We start from the raw sequence: 20,976 nt of genomic DNA, 5'->3' as shown, positions 1-20,976 counted from the left end.
GTTTGTTGTGCTGTTGCATTCTGCATTGGCTTTGTTGAATAACTGAGTTGATGCAGCAGGTGGGGGAGGGGGGGGGAGTGTGTTGTTTTTTTGTCTAGCTGTAATGATTTAACTATTTAGGGTCTACTACTCAGCCTGCCCTCTAAAATTGCAGTACGCAGTTTACCCCAAATTGATTTCATGGTGAGTACATAAAATTCTTCTCTTTTACTGAATTTTGACAATTGAAGAAATGAGGACTAATGATTGTTAATCCTTGTAAATGATAATGTTTGCATTTTTGTTTTAGTCTCTCTCCTACCTCCTACAAAGCATGGTCACAAACCCGTATAGTGTGATGCCCAGTAATGTTGGAACGCCACAAGTCCACCTTATAATGCACCAACTGAATCAATGCTACACTCAGCTTACTTGGCAACAGAGCAATGTTCTCAGGTACGTGTCCAGTTTTATTTTTTTCTCTGTACAGAACTATAGAGGTTTCTTGCAAATCTGTTACAATATATTGGTTACCAGTATTGCAGCATTTGGCAAAATACAGATAAATTAAGGTCTGTAAGGGGTATGTCAAAAATGTTTAATGTTGCAGTTTTCCTATAATATATTCCAGGAACACCTTTTGGTCCTTCATAGGACAGTTTCTACAGAGTTTGTAGCACAGTTTTGTTAAGTTTAAGTAGAACGGCATTGTTCATATTTCAATATTCTCATTATTTGTAAAAAAAAAAAGTATATTATTGGGTAATCATGGAACTATTGGGACTTGGGCAAGAATTTGGTCTCTTTCAGACATCTGACTTGAGTCTGAATCTCCCTCTACTCCTCATATGTCTCTTAGCCTGCCAGGAATCCGTTTGGTCTATAGCTCCATAAAATATAATTCGGTTTCATTTACTTTTCATTAAGCAATTTCTTTTTCATCAGCTTTGACAGTGGCTGTCATATATGCTATTATTTTATATTCCTGCTTAAGCTGTTTAAAATGAAGACCCACAACTGCTGCTCCTCTCCTCGAAGTGTAGCTGCTGGGAAGTTAAAATGTGGGGATTTGCATGAAGGTTAATGAGGATCCTATTGTTCCAGCCTTGTCTTTGTTCAAGAGGAAGGAGAAACAGTCTATTTGTTTTCCTTCATCTCCGCTTCAAGATTTACTTTGTAAGAGGTGGGTACACACACACCTAAACAACGTCGTTCATTTTGTTCCTTCCTGAGTGACATCGTTTACTTTATCGCTAAGTGTGTATGCCGCCGCTGCTGGACGATAAGCGGCCCAGTGGGTCGTTAACGCTCATCGCTGTCGGCCATGCATGCAGCTCAATTTGGACTGTTGTGCAAAAACTGAATGCCCGGCTGCGGCGTGAAGTCACTGAGTGATATCGTTTGCCTGTCGCTCTGAGTACGCACTGCCGCCAACCAGCCCGGCAGGGAAGGGAACACCCTTGGTGACGTCGCTCATAGAGTACATCACCTACAGTGTACCCACACTTACGTCAAACCTGATGAGTAATTCTAGGCTTCACGCCGACTTCAGACACTATTCTCTTGTCAAAGACTACAACTGTTCCGATTACCAATGCTGCATTATTTAAGGATGGCACGGATATGAAATATGAAGTCTCTTAAAGACCATATACACTGGGTGGCCAAATTTTTCTGACCACCAGGTGATTTTATGCAAAGTCGCTTTTCCGTGGATAATACTGAATGTCTAAATATGTATAAGAACGGAAAGTTAAAGATATGCAGAAAGTAATGAAGTGTAACATTCATGAAATAATGTATACTGTAAAAGGCGTGATGTGACTGAGTTTGAAATAATTATTGGCACTCAAGAGCATTAGCAAAATGGCTACGATGATGAATTGTTTGAAGGCAGCAGTTGTTAAAGTGTACACAGAGAGGACCAGCAGGCTTTTCTGCCCTGGGTCTGAGCGCAGGGCCTGTGGTTGTTAATGACTACTGGATGCTTAAGCAGAACGGAGAGTGGGCAGACTAGTTCCGTCCTCCAGACAAGCAACAATGCATCAATTTACATGTTATCTGAATCAGAAACTAATACAGGTGGCCTCTCTGTGAACAGTATGCCTCACATTACATCGTTTGCCTCCACCAACCTAAAGAGTTGTGACGATGCTAGAAGGATCCATGGTTTTGTGCTGTCATCTCAATATTCTTACTCTACCATCTGCATTGTGTAATTGAAAACGTGATTCATCAAACCACATGACCTGTTTCCAATCATTTAGTGGCCAATTTCCTGTGTTTCTGAGCAAACTAGAAGTGTTTCGAACTGTTTGCTGCAGATCACAGTGTTGTACAAACATACCAATGTCATGTTCGGTGCACTGTTTATTGAGAGATTTACTGGTTCCCTATTCAGATTACTTATAATTTGCTTCACACAACAGATGATAATTTGTTCTGTGATGTCCACAAGAGAGGCTGGCCTGCATCTAAATAGGCTGTTGCCTGGTGGATTACTTTAATCAGCAGGTTTACATTGGTGCAGGTAAACTGGTATCTGAACATGTGAAATCACACTCTACCAGGTCAGTTGATGACTCCTTGACTGTGCAAGGTTGTTTTGCAGCCACCCGCTCCTCTGTCCATATAACTACCATTGTAACTTTTTTACAGATACAATACTTTTTCTTCTAAACATGCTTGTTTTGCGTACCTTCAAAAAGTGCTAATTTAGGTTCCAAGTTTATAGTTGAAGATTTCATCCATCTCTCTTTCTCCTGCTGGTTTATATCTTTCCCTCTCCCCCCTTTCCCCCTCTATCTGTGGAGGTGTTGCAGACTTACAGTGCATCTGGAAAATATTCACAGCGCTTCACTTTATCCACATTTTATGTTACAGCCTTATTCCAAACTGGAATAAATTCATTTTTCCCCTCAAAATTTGACACACAATACCCCATATTGACAAGTTGAAAAAAGGTTTTTTGAGATTTTTGCAAATTTATTAAAAATAAAAACCCAAGAAATCACATGTAGATAAGTATTCACAGCCTTTGCTCAATACTTTGTTGATGCACCTTTAGCAGCAATTACAGCCTCAAGTCATTTTGAATATGATGCCACAAGCTTGGCACACCTATCTTTGGGCAATTTCGCCCATTCCTCTTTGCAGCACCTCTCAAGCTCCATCAGGTTGGATGGTAAGCGTCGGTGCACAGCCATTTTCAGATCTCTCCAGAGATGTTCAATCGGATTGAAGTCTGGGCTCTAGCTGGGCCACTCAAGGACATTCAGAGAGTTGTCCTGAAGCCACTCCTTTGATATCTTGGCTGTGTGCTTAGGGTCGTTGTCCTGCTGAAAGATGAAGTCACCTCAGTCGGAGGTCAAGAGCGCTCTGGAGCAGGTTTTCATTCAGGATGTCTCTGTACATTGCTGCATTCATCTTTCCCTCTATCCTGACTAGTCTCCCATTTCCTGCTGCTGAAAAACTTCCTCACAGCATGATGCTGCCACCACCATGCTTCACTGTAGGGATGGTATTGGCCTCGTGATGAGTGGTGCCTGGTTTCCTCCAAACATGATGCCCGGCATTCACGCCAAAGAGTTCAAACTTTGTCTCATCAGACCAGATAATTTTGTTTCTCATGTTCTGAGAGTCCTTCAGGTGAATTTTGGAAAGCTCCAGGCAGGCTGCCATGTGCTTTTTACTAAGTAGTAGCTTCCGTCTGGCCACTCTGCCTTACAGGCCTGATTAGTGGATTGCTGCAGAGATGGTTGTCCTTCTGGAAGGTTCTCCTCTCTCCACAGGGAATGCTGTAGCTCTAATAGAGGGGCCATCGGATTCTTGGTCACCTCCCTGAGCCCTTCTCCCCCGATCGCTCAGTTTTAGACGGCGGGCCAGCTCTAGGAAGAGTCATTGTTCCGAACTTCTTCCATTTATGGATGATGGAGGCCACTGTGCTCATTGGGTATTTTTCTGTACTCTTCCAACGATTTGTGCCTCAACAATCCTGTCTCGGAGGTCTACAGACAATTCCTTTGACTTCATGCTTGGTTTGTGCTCAGACATGAACTGTCAAGTATGGGACCTTATATAGACAGGTGTGTGCCTTTCCAAATCATGTCCAATCAACTGAATTCACCACAAGTGGACACCAATTAAGCTGTAGGAATATCTCAAGGATAATCAGTGGAAACAGGATGTACAGTACCTGAGCTCAATTTTGAGCTTCATGGCAAAGGCTGTTGTAAATGTTTACTTGCAGGACTAAAAGCAACACTTTTTAAAAAGACATTCAATACACTTTAAATGGAGCCGCTGCGACCGCTGTAATCAATCCTTAGCCTACCTACTTTTTACCCAGTTTGCGTACAAAGCCCCGTACCGTGTACGCACTTTGCGTACAAATGCTGTGATGGTCGTACAAAGTACACGTGGTGCGTACACACAAAGACACGCCGTAAGCACTTTGCAGCTGCACGTGTGACTAGATTACACTTATATAACACTAGCAGGGAAAGAGAGACACAACACCAATTTGTATTTCAAAGACTATGTTGGGATCTGAGCCATCAACGGTTCTTTACTAGCACGGGGTTACAATAACAACAATACAATAAGAAAATGGCTACAGTCAATGGTACATACGTTTTGGTTTCGCCTGCGCTTCCCGGTCCGGTCCTCTGTCATCAAGGGTGATGACCTTCAAAGATTGAGAGTGTGACCTGGCCTGCAGCTGGCTAATTTCTACATTTGTCCAAAACCTAACACAATGGAAACTGTAATCCCTTTGTCCATTGGACACAGGGATGGTCATTTACAGTACAGGAGAGGTCATAGGTCGGTTTGAATAAGTGGGCGATTTCTGTTTCAGGTGCAATTGCAGATGTTCTCCTCTGGGTTCCTGCCGCATATCAAGTGTACAGTAAATAGTTAATATTTATATTCTGCTCCTGTGCATAACTATTCTCAGGAGCGTGCGATCTTCTGCAAACTAACACCGGAATATTGCTCTTAAAATACCCTACAGCTGGATACCAAACATCACCTTATAACCTAGTTCTGTCCCCTCCTCCCTTTGTTCTTGTACCATTTAAACATGTGTAACTCGCTGGTGTGGTGCAGGGAGACTATGTGTACATTGTGTACTATTTGGATTAAATGTGTAATGTGTTTTTATGGCTTTTCCATGCGATTACTAACACTACCGTAATTACTCATACCACTCGCTAATACGCAGGACCGTGGGAGCGACCATACGCAAATTGCGAATATGCACACGAACGGCAGAACAAGTACGCGCACAGAGGCCATCTGTGTGTAGTTTGTACCTGATGTGTGTACTGCAATATTTTTCGACTTCAACACTGTGAATACTTATTTACATGTGATTTCTTAGGTTTTTTTTTATTTTTAATACATTTGCAAAAGTCTCAAACTTTTTTCACATTGTCATTATGGGGTATTGTATGTGGAAGTTGAGGGGAATTTTTTTTTTTTATTCCATTTTGGAATAAGGCTGTAACATAACAAAATGTGGAAAAAGTGAAGTGCTGTGAATACTTTCCGGATGCACTGTAGATCTCGCAAAACTATTGCCTCAGGCATCTATACTCCATGGCTCCAGTGTTCCCCAATAGATTCAGACTAAAGGATTTAGTACAAAACCGTTTTTAACGCTTCATTTGGTGATCCTATCTGGTGAGGCCACCTCCATTTGCAATGTATAATGTAGAAACCTAATGTGAATAAATTTAGCAATTGTTATGAAATCCAACCTGCTAGTGGCCATTTTGAAATGAGAAATCTACAATGGTAGATGGTACAATAGGTAGCACATATCCTTGTGTGTGTTATTACCCAGTTTTGTTCTATTATGGTTGTTCCAATTGTAAAGTTCAACAGAGTATGCCGTGCTATAAACATAATAAATAATGGTTCTTTTTCCAATGTTAATTACTTTATACTTAATCTATTTATCAAGGAATGTTAGTATGATGTGAATGTTAAATCACAGCAACATTCTAGTTGTTTTTGTATACTTGATTTTTGTTTGCTTTACCTGTGACCAAAGCCTCATTTTAAACTATTGACCAATGTAAGTTCACTGTTTATTTCCATGTACAGGCTAAAGCAGATGTTGAATGATGTTATGCAGCAGCAGCAAGAGCACATGCAGCAAAACAGCCAGGAGAGAAAGGACCGAGGCAGCAATGTTCCGCCACCTTCATCCCCTAATGTGTTTAATAATTTCAGTTTCCTCCCCCCGCCCATGAACGTTTTCAACATGCCTACATTTGGAAGTATCCCTCATATGGTACCAGGTCTGTGAGACTCTTACTGATTTAATCCATTTGATTAAAATATTAAGTACATGTGTGGTTATAACCAGTTTTAAATAGTTTCCTTGTGGGCTGTGATCTAATAGCTGATCTGCGAGGTGTCTGCACAATAGTAACTGCAGTCTCCTATATTAATCAGCGGAATAACGGGGGTGAAAAACTGCTTAAAAGTTAAATAATTATGTCAAAGATGTGTTTTATTTCTTGTTTATTTCCCATTTAAAATAAATGTAATAATCCGCTTAACATCTACAAACGAACGTCTTTCTCAAATGGCCTTTTTTTTTTTTCTTTTTCCTCCCGTCATTGTGGTTTTGCTATAGGTTTGAATTTCAACCCAGTCTTTCAGGCTGGGATCGGGAACTTCACTCATAATTCTGCTCCTCAGCCTGACATACCCCTCCAGTCTCATGATCCAAACACTTCAGGAAAAACTGAGTACATGGCATTTCCAAAGCCTTTTGAAAGCAATTCATCAAATACAGCAGACAAACAGAGGTAGATTTCTATCAGTACTGGAATTAATGTGACTGTAAATAAAAATTAAAAAAAAAGGGGGGGGGGGGGGATGATATATATTTAATAGGGTCTGAGTATGCTGGAAGTGCAGGATGCCGTCCGATCTTTTTTTTAAAGTGGCAGTTATTTACAAGGCAAAACCATGCCTTGTAAGTGATTGCCCCTTTTAGAAAAAAAAAGCATGAGATCGATTGGCATCCTGCACCTACGGCAAACTCAGACCCGATTACATATACCAGAAAATGTCAAGATTACTATAAATGGACAGAAAATTGTATGGTACAGCCTGGAATAAATTGCTCTAGAGGGGTTGTTCGCTCTTGAACTATCCTTTCATCCCAGTCTAGGACACAGAGGGGTGTGGTATTTATCCAGACATGTGCAATCTTTTAATAACAATTAATTTTTTTCCCCATCAAAAATATTTCTGTTTGTAGTTAACAGAAAGTATATATTGTAAATCTGGGGGTCGGAGGTTGACTAGTTTAAAAAAAAGACCAAAAAAAAAAAAACAAGCAAAGTTGGCTGATTACCCCATGCAGCACTATCCGCATCTCATTAATATATTTCCATATCTTGTTGAAAGTCTATTATGAAAAAGTTATACATTATGTATCTGGGTTGTTTTATCCTACTCAAATACCTGATTATTTGGTGGCGGTGACATTGATTCAGATGTTGCAGTTTTATTAGTTCTTCACCAATTATATGGTCCTTTCCTATCCAGGAACTCCCCTAAAACGGACGATGAAGGGGAGCATAGTAGAAGTGTCTGGTTGCAAAACCAAAATAAAGACCAAGGGAAAAAGTCCTCTGTCATAGATGCTGGACATTCAGGTCTGGGCGGTTCCCAAAAGCAGCCGGAGGGCGCACTCAGAGTAGGGCAGTTTGATGAAGAGTCCCTAGAAAGTCTGAGCAGCATGCCCGATCCAGTGGATCCGACAACGGTTATGAAAATGTTCAAATCTCGAAAATCATCAGCCCAAGCCAGCCTGGCGTCCAAGGACAAAACCCCCAAAACTAAGAATAAGAAGAGGAAAATTGCCCATCAGAAAAACAGAGGATTGAAAAACCTTGGTAAATGTCTTCTACATTTTTTTGTTTGCTTTAATCTTGAAGAACGAAGTTCATTTTAACCTGTTAAATGAAAACAAAAATATACTGTGATTTTAATTAAGAAATAGGATCTGTCCAAGCCGCAAGTCTAATAGGCCCTACACACTGGGCGATCTGACTGCAAGATATGAACGATCTTGTTCATTAATGAACGAGATAACGTTTATATCGTGCAGTGTGGTGGCAACAGCGATGAACCGATGCGCGGCCCCGCGCTCGTTCATCGCTGGTGCCCCGTTGCCTGTATATGCAGGCCAATATGCTGGGTGACGGGGGGAGTGAAGAAACTTCACTCCTCCCGTCACTGCCATCCCCCCCGCCGCCGCCGGGTTATCCGGCAGCCATATCCGCCGTCGGGCAGCTCGGCGGCGGATCTTTAAATGTGTAGGGCCCTTAACACTGGAATTCAATCAGCGTGATTCGCTGCAGCAATGCCTGGCTATACACATAGCAGATGTGATTCTGGCAGGCACAACGTTGCATTCCAGAATGGCATATCACGTTACTCGCACTGAATTGAATTTGGCCCTTTGTGTCAGTTATGCAGCATCAGTCCTGCATGACGTAGCTTGTGACATCCCACATTATTTGTCCCATTGAGAAGTACTTAAAGTAAAGCAAAGATTACACATCAGACACTTATTTTAAAATATCTTGCTAATAATTGTAAAGTGGGTCAAATCTGTGATTGAATTTGATAGACATGATTAATGATCAATGAGTGCTTTGTAATATTTAGATCTACATGCCAGTGTCACCAGCAATGCTGACAGTACAGCCCGCAGCAGCAAGCATGCACAGACAGAGGAAACAGCTGTAGGAATTCCCATCACTATTGAACACATTCAGCGACTTAAAAAAGACACCAAAGCTGCTGACATTTCCTCTGGTAAATTTGCTTTGTAGTATCTCTCCTATTTTCATATAATGCGTTGCATGTTTCCTCTAGTGCTGGTGTCTTTTGTAGAACTTTTTTTCTGTGACACTTTCTTGTACATTTGTAGTTGTGGCTTACTGGCAATTTCTAATGGAAGATCCAGTCTGGTCTTCAATTTGTTTATTCTATATCTTCAGAGGCTGGAAGTGACTTCTCTGTGTTTGAAGCAATGCGTGATACCATTTACTCTGAAGTTGCTACTCTGATTTCACAAAACGAGTGCCGCCCACATTTTCTTATCGAGCTCTTCCATGAGCTGCAGCTTCTGAACACAGATTACCTAAGACAAAAAGCACTGTTTGCTTTACAGGTAAAAGCCTTTCTGCATAGATGAATGTTATTACAGTTTTCCTTTGTAAGTTTTTAAACTAGCATTATATAATCTGGCAGGATATTGTGACCAGACGTTTAGCTGAAAGTACAGATAAGAAACAGGACTGTTCCAAGCCTCTGGAATCGGCTGGATGGATGTCTTCAAACTCTGAACTTACACCAAGTGAAAGCCTGTCTACAACCGATGATGTATGCATTTATTCCTGCATAATTAGACTTTCTAATGGAAAATATAGCTCTTATAACACAGGTTCTTCTTCCAAACACATGCACCTATTAGTCTCTCTCTGTATTTGGTATTTCTTTTACATATAACTTAATTCACAGTTCTGGTTTATATGTGCTCTAATAGAGGAGAACGTACTACTCCATCCTATGCTATGTTGATGTAACCTCCATCTTTTAGAACAGAGCTCCTAGCCTCCTCTAGATGCGGGAAGGAAGTAATGGTGCCCCTTGTAGTCAGTTGAACTGGTCACCTGTAGTCCCAGTGTCAGCCAGGCAGTGTATAGTTTTCAGCGGTGAGCTGATAAAAGTGGAATGAGCTGTTTGGGCAGTAGTACCTTTTATAATGAACAGATTCCCAGTTATACATCAGGTTTGCGTTACCAAAGGCAAAATTACATATTCCAATGACCATTTTTTATTAACAGTCATTGTTCAAGATACTAAAACTCCAATGTACTGTATGAGCATAACTGCATACATACAATTGGTTTCATTAAATTTGACACAACTCACTGCAGGCTTCCACTTAACTGTTCTGGTACAAAAAAAATTCTTCCCACAATATTTATGTACAATTGAATCTTGGATCAACTGGTTACAAAAACATGTTCTCTGAATAGAGATTCCAATAATTATACATAGATTTCTTTGACCTGTCTGCCTTTTAATATGCTGACCATTTGGTATAATGTACTATTTTAGGAAATGTTTGCAAAAAACTCTGTTGGCCCAGTATGCAATTTAGATGAGCAGAATGATGCAGACAACATAAGCACTTTATCAACCTCTTCCAATTTTGAGCCCTTTGCAACTGATGACCTTGGTGAGTTGAATCTTACAGTATGCATGACTGCAGTTTATAGTGCACAGATCCTGTTGGGAGTTAGCAGTAGTTATGTAATACAGTCTGTTCCCTTTAATTTCAAGCATGTTGTTCCTCTGTTTTCAGGTAAGACTGTGATTCATTTTGATCTAACATTGGCAAAAATGAGAGAATACGAGCGCATGAAACTGGAGACTGAAAATAAATTAGCTGCTGACTGTTGCAATAACCTAAATAATACAGCCACTAATTTAGAAGGTAAATTCTAATCCCATAATATTGTCACTTACAACAGCTGAGAAGATATAACATATCTTATATTAACAGTGGATTTTTTATGGATGTGAATAACTAATCTAAAAATCTTTTATTTTTCTTGATTATCTTTGAATGTTATATGCCTAGACATATGTAATGTCAAGTTCATTTAAAAATAAAAATAATGACATTTTAAGGGCATATGTTAATTTATAAAGTCTTGCATCAAGAAGCAGCTGCAGTACTGAACTAACTACTAGCAGTCTGTGTCTGTTGTACCACTTTTACTGGATGGGTTTGTTTTTTTGTTTTGTATCTATACTTTATATATATATATATATATATATATATATATATAATGTCATGATGTAAGCCACATGTGATTTATTGAAAGTAAAAAGGAGAGATTCATGTGTGTTCTTGTATGTAGCAAGTGACCTTTTTCTAGGGAAGGGTTTATACATGTTCCCAATTGTGCCTTTTCACTAGACATGGGTGAGAAGCGCAGTGATGATGGTTCTGCAGTTCCCTGTCCGCGTATTGATACGCAACAGCTAGACCGACAAATAAAGGCAATTATGAAGGAAGTCATCCCATTTTTGAAGGTGAGAAGAGATTTGGTTTTTGCATTGTGTTTCCAGTGGTTTTAACTCCAATACTGCATTACCACAACTGGTCATGTTTTCAGGATTTCTGTCTGTGGAAAAACCTTGGTTAATTACTGTCTTAGTAAAATAGATGAACTCACATGTGCATGATTAATGATATCCTGAAAACATATAAAGTTGGGGGTGCTTGAGGATTGGCGTTTAAAACCCCTGTATTATAGCGTGGTTCACTGGTGTTAATAATTGTTTAATACATGTACAACCCAGTATCTACTTTATATAATTCTGTGCAAAACAACATTTAATAGCGTCAATCACTGAGCAGCTGCAGTGTAATTGTGCATGTTAATAGCTTCACAGTAGCTAAGGCGCTTTTTATATTTAGCAATGTTTTACTGTAATTAACAGTTGCAGGTTAGTTGTGCTTCCTCCAAAACAGCGGAATTACAGCATATATACAGGGAATTTTATTTAAATGCAAGTAAAATGTATATTTTACATTAATAAATGCTGAAGACAAGTGTACTGAAGAGCACCAGGCTCTATTTCTACTCCTGCAGCAAGTTACACTGTTAGCTGATGGGTGAGCCTCTAATTCTGAGTGACTGAAAGTTTGACTGACACGCTTTCTGGTTTGCTTGATTTATACAAAGTAAAAGAGTAGGGAGGTAATGATTTTAAATGGGGAGGTGGGGGGGGGGGGGGGGGGTTGCAGTGCTGTAGAAGTGTGTTGAGACTCACACTGAGTGTATTTTACCTTCATAGTTCACACGTGAAAAAATATATTAACAAAAACGTCAACTTCTTTTAATTGTGACCATATACTTCTGTACCTAAAATGCACTATTTTTAAAGATTTTAAATTAACAGGCCCTATAACTGCTTAACATTGCAAACCACTTTACCAGTCACATAACATAAGTAATTTACATATATGGGTAGCACAGCTGTCCAGAGCTGGATTAAGGCATTGGGGGGCCCGGGGTACTTAAGACAGGGGGGCCCTAACGTCTAAAATTAAAAGTATAGCGTATCGGGTAGTTTGGATAAATTATACTATATACAAAGCAGATGCTCAGCACTCCCGCACAATAATTTCCACCTCGCCTGGTGCCCTCCACAGCAGAAGCAATATAGCATAGAGTATTGCCGGCACTCACGGATTTGCAAGAATAAGCTCAGGTCGACACACCTGTCTTCTTTCAACGTTTCTACTTATTTCAACCTTCATCAGAAATGACAAAGGTTGAAATAAACCAAAACGTTGAAAGAAGACAGGTGTGTCGATCTGAGCTTATTCTTGCAAGTCCGTGAGTGCCGGAAATAAAACGTTAACAGAGGCTGTCTCTTTAGCTGGAATGCTAACTTTTTGAACGGTTACACCAATGTTACAAGACCCGTGAGTGCCGAACTCTTTCTCTCTTCTACTTGAAAACCCTAGGTCGCCACCCGGGCGCCTTACTGATTCTCTACTGGCGTGCCAGCCACCAGCGTTGTATGTGTGTGTGTGTGTGTGTGTATATATATATATATCAGGGCCAGTTCTAGCCCTTGTGGTGCCCCGGGCGAAAGTAGGGGCATTGCTTCATAATGGGCGTGGTCAATGTGTCCCCAATAGTACTGCCCCCGTTTGTGCCCCCAGTAGTATTGCCCCCCGTTTGTGTGGCTTTTAAAAATAAAAAAAAGTTAATACTTACCATCCCCGTTCCAGATTCCCGACCGCTGCTGCCCTCCGTCTCTGGCCGCTGGCGCCGCTCCTCTGATCTATGGGAGAGACGTCATGACGTCTCTCCCATAGAACCGCATAGACACTAGAGGTCAATTATGACCCCTAGTGTACAAGTGCCGCTCCCACAATGCCGTGTGGTGCATTGCGTACCGCACAGCAGTACCGGCATGGGTGGAGGGGGGGCACCAACAGTATCGGATCTTGCCACGGCGGCGGTGCTCTCTAGAAGGCGGCGCCCCAGGCAAAAGTACTGTGTGCCCGTACCAAGATCCGCTACTGATAGATAGATATATATACATACACATATATACACACACACACACACACACACACACACACACACACACACACATGGGCTGGGTCTGATATGCTGGCAGTCAGAATACCAATCATGGCACTTACCTTTCCCCAATGCCCCCGTAACCCTTCCTTCGCACAGTCTAAAGCTAACCCTCCCCCACCCCTGCAGCCTAACCCTAATCCTCCCTGGGTGGTGCCAAAATCTAACCTCCCCTTCCCGCAGCCTAATCCTAATCCTCCACCGCAGCCTAACCCTAACCTGGACACCCCCCCTTCCTGCGACTTAACCCTCCGGTGGTCCGGCAAACATTCGTTCGGGATTCAAGCAATGTCGGGATTCAAGCAATGTCGGGATTCCGGCATCAGTGTCGACTGCTGGGATCCCGACCACCAGGATCCAGGCTTGATCCCATACATGTATGTATGTGTGTATATATATATATATATATATATATATATATATATATATATATATATATATATATTGGACTGAAGGTAGCGGACGGCACTCCATGTTGTTGCAAGAAATGAAGACAGCTACAACATTTCTTACAAAACCGTGGAGTGCCGCCCATTTCCTTCAGTACATTGCATGGGAAGGCACCCAGGTATTATAACATTTACGGTATGCGGAGTGACGTTCAATTTTTATATATATATATATATATATATATATATATATATACACACACACACACACACACACACACACACACACACACACACACACACACACACACGTGAGATGCGGCACTCCCAGCTGATTCAAATAAGACACAGTACCACGGATACCGTATCAACGTTTCAATTCAATACAAAGGTTTTTCGTATCCTGATGACAATTCTGTTGAATTGAAACGTTGATACGGTATCCGTGGTGTCGTGTCTTATTTGAATCGGCTGGGAGTGCCGTATCTCAACTAGTGTGTGTGTATGTATGTATGTATGTATGTATGTATATATGTATATATATATATATATATATATATATATATATATATATACACACACACACACACACACACACACACACACACACACACACACACACACACTTCAGAGCCTAATTTCCGATTTAATATATCACTTTAAATAAAAACATCAATATAGCCATAATTACAAATGATACAAGGTGAGAGCTTGAATGTTGCTCTGCACCCTGCCCCGGCACAAATCCCCACGCAGCTGGGGAACTTCCTTCTTCCAGCCTGCGTGCTCAGCCAGTAACTGAGCCGCAGGCTGCAGCTTGAATTCCTGTTGGGCGGCTGAGCCGTCGCTCAGCAAACTGCCCAGCCAGCTCTGCACGCAGCCGCAGCGCCGGCAGCTGTGATAAGCGGCGGCTGGCGGGCTGGAGGCAGTGGGGAGGGGAGCACAGCGCACTGCCGCGGGGCGGATCTGATTAGAGATCCGATCTCCGGCGGGGGGCCCTTTCAGTTAGGGGGCGCCTGGGGTACTTATCCCCGTAGCCCCCCCCTTAATCCGGCTCTGCAGCTGTCGCATATGCCATGGGCGCCGGTCAAGGGGGAAATAGTGCTCACACTAGGAATTTTTTAGGGCAGGGTGCTCGACACCGAAGAAGACATGGAATGGGGTGTGGCCTATTGACATGCCACCTTTCCATCACTCTGGGGGCCTGCCGCTAGGTCATACAAGGAATACACTCATTAATGTGTGTATGGACATCTCCTGCGGTGAGTAGGCACAGCAGTCTGTATGGAGTGCCTCGGTAGCAGCATGCACATAACTATAGTGGGTGCAAGGGGTGCCATTGCTATGGGGCCCAGAGGCTTAGGGGCCCATAGTAATGGCTTATATGGGGTTCATAAAATAATTATGCAGGGCACTACTACAGAGAGGTGTCTCTCTAGAAACATTGGGACAGGGCACCTTCAAAATGTTGCTGTGGGGCCTACAAAGTTCTGATTACACCCCTGGGTAGCAGCCTTATAATAAGGCTCTGTGCATTTAACAGTACAGAGTGTGCAGACAATTGCTGCACTGGTACATAGCAGGGAGTCAGGACACCCAGGACACATCACCCAACTATACCTGCACTGAGGGCAAGGGTAAGTATGGGCAGGCACCATGCACAGAGTACACCACATCCCTTATTAGCCTGCAGCAGGGGCTTCCACATCCAGTGTTCACCTCTCCCCAGCAGCTCATGTTTTCATGATTTCTCTGCTGCGTCTAACCTTCCTCTAGTCTGTTCTCTATTGTCCCTCTTACACCTAAAAGGCATTGCCACACTCCTCAGCATCAACAATGCACTCTCAATCCCCTTCTCCATCTTCCCTATCAACATGTCCCCTTCCTTACTTTTGCCAGTGCAGCCTTGTCTCCCCTCGTATCCTGTACCTCTGGGTCTTCTTCAGCACTCTGGAGTCTGCATGCCAGTCTGTGGAGCCCAGCACCACTTTCTCTTCATAAGTACAGGTTGCCAGCTTGTGAGGGGTGGCAGGCACCAGTGACATTGAACGAGAAGGCCTAGCTTAATTAAATGGTCACTGGTGTGGGCCCGCCTCCTGGGGGCTTGGTTGTGGCTTGCCACTCAGCCCTTCGTCTGCTCCCTGCTCTGTGAGTTTGTCGACTTGCTTCGGGGAATTGCAGGTACATGCTGGCACTCATAAACAGTGCAGCGCACATATCAACACTTAAAAAACTGGGTAGACTGCCGCAGCACGCTAAAACTGCCTAGCGGGGATGCTAGGGAAGATAGTCGACCCACTCAAACACCCACAAAATGTAACACCTGGGGATGTGGTGTCTGTGGTCATTCGACATCAAGCAGTAGTCTCCCTAAATTAGCCCAGACATCCTTTTTGGCCCAAGCTCCTGGCTCCACACAGATCCATCATGGTGTTGTGGCCTAGAAGTGCAGCATGTGATGTCATGACATTGCGATGCAGCTGAACTTTGTCTTATGTGCCGACTCCATGATAAGCTACTGGGGTAGGTGGCTTCTTAATTAGAAACAGACAGCATTAGGGAAAAACGCCTATGTATTTTTTTTTTTCCTGTAAAAACAGTTATAGTTTAGCATAGCCCAGATTTGTTATATATATTTATTGGAACATTAGAAGCTCTTTTTAGAGTTTTATGTTTAAAGATGCTTGTCATGCAGCCTTATGCAAGGTCATGGAACTCTGTCTTTTAGTTATAGGGGTATACTCAATTGAAGTCGGATCCATTCCCCGCCCCCGCCTCGGCTCTCCCAGTCTCCGGCGCTGCTCTCCCTATCTCACTTCGACTTTTTTTTTAAAGTCGGACTGAGATGGTCGAAAACTATTACGCCGATCCACGTGCTTTTCGACAAGTCGAATTCATTGACTTGTCGAAAAATTTGGGGCTATATATTGAATAGGTTGGAACCCCTTCCGACCTAAAAAAAAGTCGAAAACTACAGGGTTTTTTTTGACAGACGGCAGCTTTCGACTTCAATTGAATTCCTATAAAGTGCAGTACAGGATAGATCGCCACCAGATGGCATATTTTGACAGTAGTTAACACATCAAGCCATGTTAGTGCTGTACTATGCCAAATAAAACTAGTCTCTAAACCTGTTCTAGATAAGCTCCATTAATGGGGAAACAATTAACTTTGCATTGTATCATGAAGAGTTCACAAAGGTTTTCTTTACGTTATAAGCATTATGAGTTGGAAGTTAAGTTGTATAGAAATAATTGGGACCTAGAAAGGGTGTTCCTTTTTTGAAACTTGTATTAGAGTCCAAAATCCATTTATTATGAAGAGAGAATAATTAGGAATACCAGTTAATACAGGTTTACAATTGAATCTGGTCATTAATATTAAGATATAATTATGCAAACTTTTATCTAGTATTTTGTGTTTTAATAGGAACTAATTAAGTCCTATATGATATATTTCATAAAGAAAAATAATGGTAACATGTTACTTTTCTTTCCGTATGGTTTACCACTATCCGTTTGCCTTATTCCACTGTTGATTCACTGGAAGGCTGAGTATTGGTTGACTCTCCTCCATCACCCATTGTCTTTTATGTACACAATGTTTTAACATACTTGAGAAACTAATATTTAAGAGTTTTATAAATAATTTGTACAAAAGTAAATAAAAGTCTAACCTGGTAGTTTCTCTGAGCTCTCCAAATCTCAGAGAAGGCGGTCCTTTACATGGCTCTCGTGCTGTATATGGTAGCTGCCATATTTAATGGCAGGCTTCCAGAGATCAGCAGTTCTGCTGATGTTAGTGTATTTGCAACTGGGCTTTGAAATCCTGTTTTCAGCTTATTTTGTTAAATATGCCAAAATAAAACAGACAGATGTGATACAAGGGGGCTACGTTTTATATATCACCCACACCTGTCACTTATTTTGGAAGAGACACGTGCTGGAGACTAAAACAGGTAAGAATTGTACCTAAGTCTCATTTTAACTGGTTACATTCTGCAAAATGGTAAAGTCTATGGAAACTTTGGTTGAAGCTGGTATTGTACTGTGTATTTGTAGGAACACATGGAGGAAGTGTGCTCTTCTCATTTACTGACCTCCATCAGGCGAATGGTTCTCACTCTAACCCAGCAAAATGACGAGAGCAAGGAATTTGTCAAATTCTTCCACAAGCAGCTGGGCAGCATCCTGCAGGTATATTGCTTCTTTCCTGCATCCAAAAAAAATGCTTCTACTTGCGACCAGTTTTGCAATGCCAAAATGTTTCCGCACGCACGTACATTTAAAATAAACACTGTAGTTTGTGAAATTCACAGTTAAATTCAGCGCTAAATGTAATGGTTTTTCCATTGCAATTCTCCATTGTGTGCCTCAGTTGTCCACGTAAGATATCAATTGGGCCCTTTCTCCTGTTTCAGTATAGGGGTGCATCTTCCTAGATTTTTTTTTTTTTTTTTTTTACTATTATGCCCCAAACTTTTAGCTGGCCGTGTTGATTACATGTTCATTTCAAAGGCGTCTGGCCATTTTAAATAATGCTGGAGTCGTAATAATCAGAACCTATTTTATATCTGATTTTCTTAAGGGTGAGGTAATAATAAAACATTGTAATTAGTGTTAACGCTTTTTATTTTGTATTTTTTTGTTCTGATTCAATATTGGTTTGGACAATTTAAATAATAGATGCTTTATTTAGCTCTCATACACATTGTGGATATCCAATATACTGTTGCATCGGCAGGTTTATGGATTGTTTTTAATGTTCTGTTTTGTAGGATTCCCTGGCAAAGTTTAGCAATAGAAAGTTGAAGGACTGTGGAGAAGATCTTCTTGTTGACATATCTGAAGTCCTGTTTAATGAGTTGGCCTTCTTTAGGCTGATGCAGGACATGGACAATACCAGCAGCACAGTGCCAGGCAGAAGTCAGCCAAAGTCTGAGGATGATTTGCAGTCTTTCACCAAAGAGGTTGATAGCTTAATATAACTGTTTCTTTCAAGAGATTACATGTATATTTTAAATTAAATTTTACATGTGTTGTAATGTGTGTTGTTTTTTTTCCATCAAGCCATTAATACATGGATAATCCTAAATCACTTCTCAGTATTCTCTCTTGCTCTTTCTCTACATGGATACACTTCACATGACATAATTTATTTGACTAGGTAGCTATGCTTAGGGGTTTTAGTATTTGCTAACTCCTTTGGAGTTTACCTTTGTATTGGACTTTAACTTAGTAACACGCTGTTACTAAACATTCATGCTGCTTGGTCAAACCAGCCACTCACAGTGCACCAAAGTGGTATCCATAGCTGTAGTTGCTGCCACCACCAGTCATTAGTTTCACAGGTTGCTAAATTCTAAGTGTCGTGTTTTGCGGCTACATGCTGCATCATCTCTTTGCTGGTGGCTGGGTGTTTTCTTTGGATCAACCATGATGTATTGTGGGCAAGTCTTTACTTTAGGAAGCTGTTGCCAACAGATAGCGAGGGGATACTTTAGAACAATGTTTCTCAAGTCTAGTCCTTGTGGATCTTTCCTCCATTATCTTAGGTGACTTCAACATCCCAATCCGTATCCCCACAGAATCCTCTGCCTCTGTACTCCTTACCCTCACATCATGATTTGGTTCTTTCTAATGGACTTACTCACCCTCCCATGTGAGTGGGCACTCACTTGATCAGGTCTTCACACACACACACTTGTTAGATTTCTGACTACTCCCAATTCCCCATTCTCCCTCTCTGACCATCACTTGCTCTTTGAACTTATCCCTCTCTGATTCACCACCTCTGCCTCCTAAGGCTGCCATCACTAAGTGTTACATTGAGGCTATCAACAGTTTATTATCCCTGCTCGACTCACACTTCTATCACCTATTCTCTCTTTCGCTCTCCTGCCCTGAACAAGTCACCTCCCTATATAATGCCTCCCATACTTCAGGTCTTGATTTTGTTGCTCTGTAGGTTCCTCTTTACCCTTGCAGATCAACACCTCAACCCTGGCATTCCAAATGCACCAGATATGTGCAAAAGTGTTCACAAACTACAGTAGAGGTAATAACACTCTAAGGTAGACTTCCTCCATTTCTGTTTATGTTCTCATCCTACTGTGCTGCCCTTTCCCTGGCTAAACAGTCGTATTTCAAGAAACTCTCCTCCCAGTCCTCAATCTCCCGGCATCTCTTTGCTACTATCAGTTCCTCCACTACTTGCCACCTAATCACCTCTCCTAACTTTCTGCCCTTTGCCACCTGTTTCACAGCTAAAATTGACTCCATACGTCAGAGCTTCATCCCACCAGACCATCATAACCCCACCCTCTCCTTTCCCAAACCTCCCCTCCCTATCCATCTTACCAACTCTGACTTCTCTTTCCCTTGCATCTGGAGATGAAGCAATGGCACTTATCTGGTCCTCCCTCCGTGACCCTATCACCTCCGCTACCTCTCTCTCTGCCTGTTCCCATTTTGACCACCTCCTCAATCTTTCCCTCTCATCAGTATTGTCCCATCTGCCTTCACGTATGTCCTTGTCTTCCCTGTTCTTAAAAATCCTACCCTTGATCTTCGCACTCTCTCCAACTACCGACCTATTTCTCTCCTCCCTTTTGCCTCCAGACTCCATGAGCATATTGTCTACAACAGCCTTACCGCCTTTCTTTCTCCCACTCCCTGCTTGAAACTTTTCAGTTTCCACTCCACTGAAACTGCCCTCATGAAATTCAGCAGTGACCTGCTTGCTGCCAAATCCAAGGGCCACTACTCTCTCTGATTATTCTTCTTGGTCTCTCTGCTGCTTTTAGCACTTGACCACCCTCTCCTCCTTCAAATTCTTCACTTTCTTGATCTACTTGATACTGCCCTCTTCCGGCTGTCTTACCTCTCTAACTTTTCCTTCTCTGTCTCCTTTTATGACTTTACTCTCTTCCACACACTTCCACTAACAGTTGGTATCCCCAAAGTTTTTGGACCCCTCCTATAATGTCTCCATACATCCTCTTCAGTTCTTTTAACCTCCAATATCCCCTCTGTGATAATTATACTCAGATCTACCTTTCCTCCCCTGACCTCTCTTCTTCTTTAGTCATTCGTATCTCAAAATTGTCTATCTACTATCTCTTCCTTGATGTCACAGTGCTTTCTTTAACTTAACATGTCTAACACTGAGCTGATCATCTTCCCATCCTCCCGCATAATCTCAAATCTCACAATTTAATTATCAATGTCACCATTATCTCCTCCAGTCCCCAAGGGTGCTGTCTTTTTTTAGTTATCCTTGACTTCTCCCTCTACTCCAAAACACAAATTCAGTACCTTTCTCAGTCCTGGCGTTTTCATCTCAAAAATATTTCCAGGAATATTCCTCTTCATACCCTGGATGCTACTGAG

The 20,976-nt window shown here is 41.8% G+C and overlaps 1 protein-coding gene across 10 annotated transcripts in view; it reads left to right on the top strand.

Annotated features, from left to right (window-relative positions):
- The window catches only part of PCM1 (pericentriolar material 1), a 528,103-nt gene that overhangs the window by 452,706 nt on the left and 54,421 nt on the right, over window positions 1-20,976 (top strand). For 8 of the 10 annotated variants that reach the window (XM_063920820.1, XM_063920821.1, XM_063920823.1 and 5 more), the window contains 12 exons: window positions 290-435; window positions 6,091-6,287; window positions 6,629-6,803; window positions 7,552-7,901; window positions 8,680-8,829; window positions 9,015-9,187; window positions 9,268-9,399; window positions 10,141-10,261; window positions 10,388-10,519; window positions 11,009-11,124; window positions 17,647-17,781; window positions 18,363-18,554. In XM_063920820.1, coding sequence (XP_063776890.1) covers window positions 290-435; window positions 6,091-6,287; window positions 6,629-6,803; window positions 7,552-7,901; window positions 8,680-8,829; window positions 9,015-9,187; window positions 9,268-9,399; window positions 10,141-10,261; window positions 10,388-10,519; window positions 11,009-11,124; window positions 17,647-17,781; window positions 18,363-18,554 — 2,019 coding nt within the window. The remainder of the gene's footprint in view (window positions 1-289; window positions 436-6,090; window positions 6,288-6,628; window positions 6,804-7,551; window positions 7,902-8,679; window positions 8,830-9,014; window positions 9,188-9,267; window positions 9,400-10,140; window positions 10,262-10,387; window positions 10,520-11,008; window positions 11,125-17,646; window positions 17,782-18,362; window positions 18,555-20,976) is intronic. The other 2 variants (XM_063920822.1, XM_063920826.1) reach the window with 2 other exon arrangements.

The sequence above is a fragment of the Pseudophryne corroboree genome, chromosome 1 (genome assembly GCF_028390025.1).
Source record: "Pseudophryne corroboree isolate aPseCor3 chromosome 1, aPseCor3.hap2, whole genome shotgun sequence".
Taxonomy (NCBI): domain Eukaryota; kingdom Metazoa; phylum Chordata; class Amphibia; order Anura; family Myobatrachidae; genus Pseudophryne; species Pseudophryne corroboree.
The sequence above is the reverse complement of the archived record's forward strand: the minus strand, read 5'-3'. Positions and strand labels throughout refer to the sequence as shown.